The sequence below is a fragment of the Rutilus rutilus genome (assembly GCF_951802725.1).
Source record: "Rutilus rutilus genome assembly, chromosome: 7".
Lineage (NCBI taxonomy): Eukaryota > Metazoa > Chordata > Actinopteri > Cypriniformes > Leuciscidae > Rutilus > Rutilus rutilus.
Genome location: NC_140221.1, coordinates 41,433,713 through 41,443,608, shown reverse-complemented (window position 1 = coordinate 41,443,608; position 9,896 = coordinate 41,433,713). Strand labels below are relative to the sequence as shown.

Below are 9,896 nucleotides of genomic sequence, written 5' to 3'. Positions count from 1 at the left end.
TGATGTTGCACTATTTATTAAGGCATAGTTCCCACAGGACCAACAGAACATCTCAGTGATTACAGTGAAGCATACATGAGTTGACTGTTGATGTGTCGATCCCCTTATATAATTATATTATGCCATAACTGCATAATCACGAGCACTGACATAACTCAGAACAGCAGCAGCAGCACAAAATCACTACAAGGCTCAGGAATAAATAAAGGTCTACTATAATTATAAAGTGCAGTAGATCAAATCCAGGTCATATTTAATGATACAAAAAAATCTAAAGAAAAAAAAAATTGCTGAAAGAATGAATATATGCATATTAAAAATAAAAAAAATCTAATTCTCATGATGCTGTAATGCACAAGGAATATTTTAATGATTTTTTATTTATACACAATGGTATTATTTGTACTTGATGCACTTTATTTTAATTTAGAAGAACCTGTTGAAATAATTTATTGAAAAATTTCATAATTATTATAAAAAGGCAAAAAAGATATGGGCGGCTATAAAATGAGTTCATTTTCTTTATGCAATATAACATTTAATTTTTTTCTTTGGATTTTGAAATGAAAGGTTACCTGGACATGTTTTATTGGACACATAATTTCATGTCTAATTAAACAACGTTGTGGGCCGTCAACTGAGTTGATGTGCACTACTAATAAAAAAAAAGGTATCTGCCTAAAATATTCGCATATTAAAATGAATGAAACTGAACAAATCACCCAGCATGTCTCTTAAACACAATTTGGTAAATAAAATCCAGAGGAATGTGGTGCAGCGAACAGGAGGGGTGTGAAGCAGAATTATAAGGGTTGGGAGGAGGTGCTGGATGAAAAGGGAAGGAGATGGAGCAGAAGCGTTAATGAAAAAGCTCATAAAGTATTGGTTGGGATGTGAAAGGGGAGGAGAGACTATATATCAGAGCTCATCTCAGTGCACTGTTTGTCTGATATGTGGGATGCCAGCGAGTCAATGATGTCCAACAGCAGCGGTTGGCTGAGCGATCGCAAGTTGGGGAGCTTGGACACCTTCAGGGAAGGAAGGAGAACCAAAGAAATAAATGGTAAACAACACAGGCCATGCAATAGACCGCAAATAAACAACCAAAAATAAACTGATAAGCTAACAGGGCCAAATAACACCAGGATGTCAAATTATGTTCACAAAGGCACTCAATGGCATTTATAAATACTAGAATTGTTTAGTGTAGCTGAAAGTGGGACAAGAATTTATCACTATTGAAGTAAATATGCGTGATGGATAACACTGATAACATGACAAATAGGTCTTAAAAGCATATCAAACTTTGCCTGAGAGTGCATAGTTACAGATCTCTCTGTTTTGAAAAACCGACCAGAATATCGTAGACGTTAAAGAGCTCGTTGAGGTTATCCACATTGGACAGGATATTTTGGTGCCGTGTTTTTAACCGTGGCGAGGTAGCCAGCACACGCTTAGAGCTGTGGTCAATAGCACACCCACCTTGGTGAACTGATGGACTATAATATGCAGGCAGTGTTTCTTCATGTCCAGAGCTTGAGTCTTATCAGCCGCCTCCAAGATCTGAGGATAAAGGAGGGATGATAGCATGTGACTGCTGTTCTTTATCATTAAAGGGTTTGAACGTTATGACACATTAACTTTCAAAAGTTCGGGGTTAGTAGGGTTTAATGTTTTTGAAAGAAGTCTCTTCTGCTCACCAAGGCTGCAGTTACTTGATCAAAAATGCTGTAAAAACTGTAATATTGTGAAATATTATTACTATTTAAAATAACTGTTTTATACGTGAATATATTTTAAAATGCAATTTATTCGTGTGATGCAAAGCTGAATTTTAAGCATCATTACTCCAGTCTTCAGTGTCACATAATCCTTCAGAAATCATTCTAATATGCTGATTTACTGCTCAAGAAATATATCTTATTATTATTATTAATGTTGAAAACAGTTGTGCTGCTTAATATTTTTGTGGAAACTACCATAATGATGTTTTTTCAGGATTATTTGATGAACAAAGTTCAGCATTTATTTGAAATAGAATTATTTTTGTAACAAAAAAAAAAAATCTGAAAAATGTCACTATTTAATTAATTGAAATATATCCTTGCCAAATAAAAATATGAATTTCTTACTGACCCCAAACTTTTGAACGATAGTGTATGATATATGATACATACCTGTAAGACATTCTCTACAGTAACGTTCATCTCCAGATTTTGCTTGCAGTATGCCTGCAGTCTGTTGTTGGAGAAACCGTAGTAATAAGGTGCTGCAAACAGGTATCTGTGCACTAGTTAAGGGCAAATACATCATTTAAAATTTGACACAGCTCAGGTTTCTTCCGTCATTCTTCATTCCGTTTCATCATCTGCCATGTGAAAAATCGCAAGTCTGGTCGTTAGCAAAAGTAACAGCACATCTCTCCTCAACAAGCTACTCTATTTGAGGTATCATTCATGTTTCTAACATGCGAGTTAGATGACAAATAAACATTAGATGACATTAATATGACAAATAAACATCTAAAAATAATAATATAAAAAGGGAGTCAACAAAGCATTACAACAAAGCATTATGCATGGTCTCAGAAAGAAAGATTGCACATTACAATATAAAAATGTAGAACATGAAGCGGTAATGAGGATACAGTGAGTCCTCTGGAGGCATGTTGACGTCCCCATAATAAATGTAGCGCAGCATAGACTCAAAGGCCTGTGTGCTAGGAACCATTTCACCTATTGAAATGTTCACCTGCCCGTCCTCTGGCATGAAGGAGCGGAACATGGCCTCAAAATAACTGAGAAAGAATTGAGGCAGTGATCAACTGATAAATCAAAAGACAGTTAAAATGATCAAGACATGTTTGGAGTGCCTTACTACTAGTTTCTATTTATGTTGTAAAATTAAATAATAAAATAATACTGTGCACTTTGCTCATGAAATACCCAGACGACTTACTGCATAATCAAAGAAATGTTATTATTGTTGTTAATTGAAAAAAATAAATGTTAATTGATAATAAAATTATATATATATATATAAACTAAATATTTCAATTTGCTGCAAAGGCAAAAAAATTCAATTTCGTTTAGTTGACGTACTAAAATTACCTAAAATTGGAAATATTTGTACCTAAATTTGTTAAAAATAACAAAACAAAAACTGAAATAATAATTAAAAGGAAATAACATTAACATAACTCAAATAATAAAAAAATGACAATCAAAATTACTAAAATGAAAATGGAAAATATAAAAATAAACACTAAATTCAAAATATGAATGAATACTATAATAATGACACTAAAATAACACTGAATCAGAATACACTGCTGTCAACTTGACCGTCCTCTTCCATGGTGATGAATGGTTATATCAACCGTGATTTACCGAACTCATTGATTGGAAGACTAAAAAAAAAAAAAAATCATGTTCACTTTGACGGACATCATTTGCTTAAATGCCCATGTGAATGCATTGAAATCATGTCATATGACAACAACATAGCTCAATGTAGATGTATAATTTTTTAATGCATACTGCCCCACACTTTTAATTTTAAAAAGTAATATGCAGTAAATGTAGTTTAATACTATCTAGTAAGAATTATGGTAGTATTCCATTAAGAACATATCCATACACTCATCTCCTTTAATACTTCAAAGCTTTATCGAGGTGTTGTTATAGGCCCTAGTGACTACTGTGTCCATTACCTGGAGCGAGCAGCAAGTATAGCCTTATGTGCAGGGCGCGGATGACCATCTAGCAGAAGGATGATGTCACAGAACTCATGGCCCGCCCCCTCCAGACAAGCCTTCATGTCCTGCACCAGAGATGTGCCTGAAACAAAGAAAGGGCATCCTGATTTTTGGAGCCACATCCCCAATTTTAGATCTGTCCTGAAAGCGAATGTGTGTGTGTATTTGTATTTGTGTGCTTATTTTCACCTATGTCCACCGGCTGATCCGAATAGACTCTGGGAGGAGGCTGCTGTTTGCGTCTCACTATCTCCACGATCAGCGGAGTGGACAGGTGCTCAAACTCTTTAGTCATGATGACCTGGTTAAAGTGACTCTCCTTGACCACAAAGTTCAGGCAATGTTCCTGGGGGGGGGGGGGGGGCGGAAATATAGATACAGAAGAGAATTTGACATTCTAACAAGGTTAGTTTATTTGTATTCAGGAATGTCATCAACTTTACCTTGAGCTGGTCCAGCTGAAGTTTGTTTGCGTTTTCACACACGCTCAGGACATTCTGCAGATCGACCGATGCCTCAATGTACTGAACACAGAGCTGCTCCAGTCTGGACAGTTTAAAACTCAAAGCAAGTTTATAAACGTCCATGATCAACAGCACATCCTGCACATGACCTTGAGGAGAGAGAGAAGGAAGACTCTTAGGCGAGTGATTTAAAATATGACCCCATGACGCCCTCTATGTCTTTTCTTGAAGTGCCCCAATTATGCTATTTTAAAGGTTCCTAAATTTGTTTTGAAGGTCTCCTACAATAGGTTAACAAGCATCCAAGGTAAAAAAAACACACATTTTCTCATAATATACACTGCAGCATCTCTTTTCTCAGTTTCTGAAACGGTTCAATCAAGGATTCGGTCTCTCTATCTATACCCCTCCTTTCCGAGAGCCTACTCCGCTTTGATTGGTCAGAAACAAAACAGCCATTACTATATCTGAATTTCAGCTCCGGAGGCTTCCTCAACACTTGATACAGAGACTGATACAAACAGTAACAATGGTGTTGGTTTTACCGTATCAATTCCAGCCAGAGTCCTTATCCTTTGGAAGTACATGCAAAGTGAATTTGTTTTGGCAGCACAGAAAAAAAATTCATCTTCTCGACATGTCGACATCACAAATCAAACTCACACAGGCCTTAGATACAACTACAGTGTTTGAGGTCAAAATAGAAGTTGTTCGCGGGCAGCCAATGAAGACCACAGATTGGCATTATGCAAATTTGCCACAAACCTACATAGGTTTGTGCAGGAATAAGACTTTTATTTCCATTTATTGTGCACTTGCAGATCTTTAACATTCACAAACTGCTATACTACACACTACATGAAAGGTAATATCCGAAAAAGAATAATAGGGGCACTTTAAGCAGATCAACAGAAGGCATATCTTAAGATGTGGTGTGACTTACCTCTACGTGGGTACTGTATCTTGTCTGTGTACAGGAACTGCATCAAAACCTCAAATGGTTGAGCATCTGCCTCTCTGATTGACACTTCCAATAAAGGAAGACCCCTAGAGGACTTTCCAGAGTTGTCCTTCTGACTGCCTGAGCCAGACTCCTCGCTCTCCTCATTGCATTCGAGTTTACTCTTCTGAAAAAAGAGGCCAAATATTATTCACATTCTGATTAACCAAAAGTAAATAGGTTTGGACAGGATTCATTTAGAGAATGTACCTAAATGGAGGAATATTGAGATTTAAAAATAAATAATGTTTTTTTTTGTGTGTGCAAATAATACAAATGTTACAAGGTAAATATAAAAAAATAAAAAATAATAATAATAAAAAAATATAATAATAATAATAATAATATAATATATAATAATAATATAATATAATATATAATTATATATATATATATATATATATATATATATATATATATATATATATATATATTTTTTTTTTTTTTATATAAACATTTATTAATATTTATTTTAAAAACCCTCATTTGACAACAGGTGATAGGACAACATGGCATAAGATGCATACAAAATCAGACATGATGAAATATGAAATAGACCTGTTTCTGTCGATCTCTCGCCTGTAGAATCTTCTTTCGGAGCCACTTACAGCGAGCTGTTACAATGGCAATATGACCCAGGACCTTCTCCTCCCTCTGTTAACAGAAAATAAAAGTGGTAATTTATTACTAAAACTAAAAATTTTCCAATGATTTAGAATGACAGTGTGTATCAGATAAAAACATGTAATTATCTTTTACAGGACAAACTAACCTCCCCCAAGATAAACTCGACATCACAGAACTGACGGTTTTCCCAAAGTTTGCCATAGTCCTCATGAAGTGTGCACTTTGGGTAACAAGAAAACTAGGACAAAAAAAAAAAAATTAATAAAAAAGAACAGTTAAATAATAATATGGTATGTTTAATTGCATTAGATGAGGTCAAGCACTCACCTGAAATCTGTACATTTCTCCACTGCGTACATTATTGTCCACAGTCCCTCCAAAGATGTACATGGCATCATGGATAACAGCTGCTGCGTGGAACAGCCTCCCACTGGGCATCTGAGAGAAACAGGTCAACATCTTTATTTACAAAGAACAAACACACCACAAGCTAACAGGCAAACCCTTTTTCCAAACTACAGGGGAACTCAATTAACTCATCAAAATGAATGCTGAAAACATCCACAATTGAGTCATGGATGCTTATGATGTAGCTATGAATTTATAGGTACAGTAAAACCCATAATTGTTAAGATGTATTGCAATTAATTAAACGGCATGTGTTTTTAAATGGCTAAAAGCAAATACACTACCATACAAAAGCTTGAGGTTGGTAAGATTTTTTACATTTCTCTGAAAGAAGTCTCTTGTGCTCACTATTACTAAGCTGCATTTATTTGATTAAAAATACAATAAAAACAGTAATATTGTGAAATATTAGTCAAATTTAAAATATCACTTTCTATGAGAATATAGTTTAAAATGTAATTTATTCCTGTGATGCAAAGCTGAATTTTCAGCATCATTTCTCCAGTCTTCAGTGTCACATGATCCTTCAGAAATCATTCTAATATGCTGATTTGCTGCGCAAGAAACATTTCAGCTTGCGCTGCTTATTATTTTTGAATCTTTGATGAATAGAAAACCCAAAAGAACCAAAAAAATAATTTGTGACAAATCTCTTTACTGCCACTTTTGGTCAATTTAATGCATATTTGCTGAATGAAAGCAAAAATAATTCTGACTGACCCCAAACTTTTGAATGGTAGTGTATGTTAACAAACATTAATTTTCAATGGGAATATTATAGATTTGTTGTAATTATGTTAGCTGGTGTTATCTGTCCAGGTCATACCTCGCTGTCAGTGCTGGGATGAATGACCTCCCAGGTCTGTGAGTCCACGTCATAGCAGTGCAGTTCATTGGGTAGAGTGTTGTCTGCCGCTCCTCCAAACACATACAGGTGACGGTCAAACGCCACCATGGTGTGTCCGTAGCGTCTCTGAGGGGGCGGAGGGGAGCCACGCAGTAAGTGCTCAGTCGGGATACGGGTCCATCTGTGGAAAAAATACATTGCTAATTGCGTACAAAAATTGTGTGGTTCCTCTTTCCCTACCATTTTACATAATTGAAACAACATTTAACTGAAATGAGATGAATAATGATAATATTGTCTCTGCTGTAGAGCTGGAACTGACATTGGTTCACAACTGACTCTGTTATTCTCCTGTTTGTTACTGTGAAACTTCTCTGAAACAATTTTATATAAATAAAAGTGAATTGACATAATAAAAACTCATGTACATACAGTATTACACATAAAATGACATTTATCAATGTCCTCTCTGCCGTGCTCACATGTGGCCTTTGAATTCAAACTGAAAGAGGTTGTTGGTGATCTTTGCTCCACTCTGACCGGAGAAGACAAACATCTTATCCCGACATACGGCTACTGGGAAGTTACAACAGGAAGGTGGGATTTCACCGCTCTGTTCAATCTATAAGAAACAAAGAAAGTGGTACATCAGAAAAGTTCTTATGCATTTTATAAGTTTAAAGGTGAACACAAACTCTTAAGAAAAAGCTTAAAGTCAAATTATAATTAGACAAAATTTTAATTAAACATGCAAAGATACACACCTCTTCCCAGCATGCCTGCTCACGATCCTGAAGACTGATGGTCCACATGTCATTCAGCCTGTTGAAAACAAACAAAAAATTGTTAATTCATATATTAAGAGTTACATTTAAAAAATAAATCCCATAGTTTTATGTTGGAATATATTTGTTTGTGTTACAACAGATTTAAATTTGCCATTCAACGCCGCGTAAAGAGGGGAGTAACATGCTTGCCTGGCATTTCCATCATATCCAGCAAAAATCCAGAGTTTGTCGTTATAGACCGTGGCTCCATGAGCCGATCTGGCAACCAGACTGGAACATAAAAAAACAATTATTAACAAACAAAACTGAGTGTCAGACAGACAACAGAACAACGATGAGAATGACTTGAGAATTGAAAACTTGTGATTTACCGTCCCTCCACCTTCCATTCTGTCCACTGCCCGGTAGCAAACTTGTACTCAAATAGATCATTTTTGTTTTTCAAGTTAGAGTTTGAATATATGTCACCAGTGTAGCCACCTAAAAATACAAGCAAGAATACATTACGCACACAGGAAAGGAAAACACAACACATTAAATGTCGAGTTTTAAATCAATCAATGAATGAGCTGAATCAACATTGAACTGACTCAAGCTGAATAACGACACCACTGTCTTCTGTAGAGCTGCTTATAACTGAATTTACCTCTTCATAATTGAAGAACTTTACACAGGTATTGCACTGAACTGACTTAATAATGCTGAATAATGTCTTTTTGGAGCTGCTTTACAGCCTATTTAAATTGGTCTCATATTTGATGAAGTTGGATCATTGATTCTGTTATTTTCCTGTTTATTACTGCAAAGCTGCTTTGAAACAATCTCTATTGTATAAAGCAATATTAAATCAAAGTGACTTGACATTGAAAACCTACCAAATACAAACATGCTGCTTCCATACACAACTGCAGAATGGTGATATCTTGGTGCTGGTGGGGTGCCAGTAGTAAACGCCCTATTAATAATGTAAATTCATGTTAGAGGGTACAAAAAAATATATATTAAGCACATGCACCTTCAAGCGATTAACATATAACCCTCACCGACACCACGAGCAGTCCTTCACATCAAACCGCAACAGGTCATTAAGCATGTTCTTGCTGAAAGAAATGATCACCGGAGTGAGATCTTCCTGTATCTTTGGAGTGAAAGGAAAATGGAGGAAATCCAAAATACTCACCCATTGTCTCCTCCAAAAACATAGATGGCATCCCTGTATGCCACAACAGTGTGTTTGCTACGCCTGCAATAAACAAAACCCAATATTTTACAGCTGAATACAAAACCTATTGTTAAAGGTGGAGAAAAACGTGTATAAATGTCTACCTTGCACCCACAAACTCATCACATGGTGGCAGCCTCCTCCAGCGGTGGACAGTCTCGAAAGGCCCGAAGTTGAGTGTCAAATACTCAACACTGTCAGAGCAGCTGTGGTCAAAATCAACACTGGGAGCAACTTTAGATTTACAAGACATGGCTCCAGGAAACCATGACATTCAGTTTACATCTAGCAAGGTTTTGTCCAGCCGAATTTTTTTTAATTTGTTTGTAAGTTGTCGGACGGTTTGAGCTGTTTTGGGATCATCTGAACCATGTTGCCCAAAAGATTATTATGATTGTTTACAATCTTACCTTCAATACGACTAACGTTAGCTAGCTAACGTTACAAGTGTATCTGATCATCTGTCATTTTTGTCTCTAAACGTCTAATAACAATCGTAACACCTTAAATGAACATAACATATTAAATTAAACACGTCGATATGACAGAAGGGAATAATAGCATGGAATATATACAGATAGGAATTATAACGCTTCTTGCTCCTGGACGTCAAGGGAGGAGACGAGGCTACTTGACATGCGCAGATTCACAGCTTTGAATGGAGGAGAGCACAGTAGACGTCATCAAGAAAAAACACACCAAATGAATTATAAATATTTTATACGTCTCCGTTTATATTTTTACTACGCACACCTAAATGTTCTAATTTCTAGACATACTAAA

General features: G+C 35.8%; 1 protein-coding gene across 2 annotated transcripts; it reads right to left on the bottom strand.

Annotated features, from left to right (window-relative positions):
* lztr1 (leucine zipper like post translational regulator 1) lies at window positions 1–9,766 on the bottom strand. 2 transcript variants are annotated; one of them, XM_084414099.1, is made up of 20 exons: window positions 9,218–9,766; window positions 9,072–9,134; window positions 8,935–8,991; window positions 8,767–8,846; window positions 8,263–8,371; window positions 8,081–8,161; window positions 7,868–7,925; window positions 7,586–7,725; window positions 7,083–7,284; window positions 6,176–6,286; window positions 5,994–6,086; window positions 5,780–5,875; window positions 5,165–5,348; window positions 4,201–4,370; window positions 3,947–4,103; window positions 3,713–3,839; window positions 2,648–2,797; window positions 2,178–2,283; window positions 1,483–1,563; window positions 1–1,028 (listed from the first exon to the last, which is right to left on the bottom strand). In XM_084414099.1, the coding sequence occupies exons 1-20, from the start codon at window positions 9,385–9,387 to the stop codon at window positions 912–914; spliced, it is 2,352 nt and encodes a 783-aa protein (XP_084270225.1). In that variant the 5' UTR covers window positions 9,388–9,766; the 3' UTR covers window positions 1–911. The 2 variants fall into 2 exon arrangements, with proteins under 2 accessions (XP_084270225.1, XP_084270226.1); XM_084414100.1 differs by lacking the exons at window positions 1–1,028; window positions 1,483–1,563; window positions 2,178–2,283; window positions 2,648–2,797 and adding an exon at window positions 3,244–3,409 and having other exon boundaries at window positions 9,218–9,733.
* Between the last annotated feature and the right edge of the window lie 130 nt (window positions 9,767–9,896).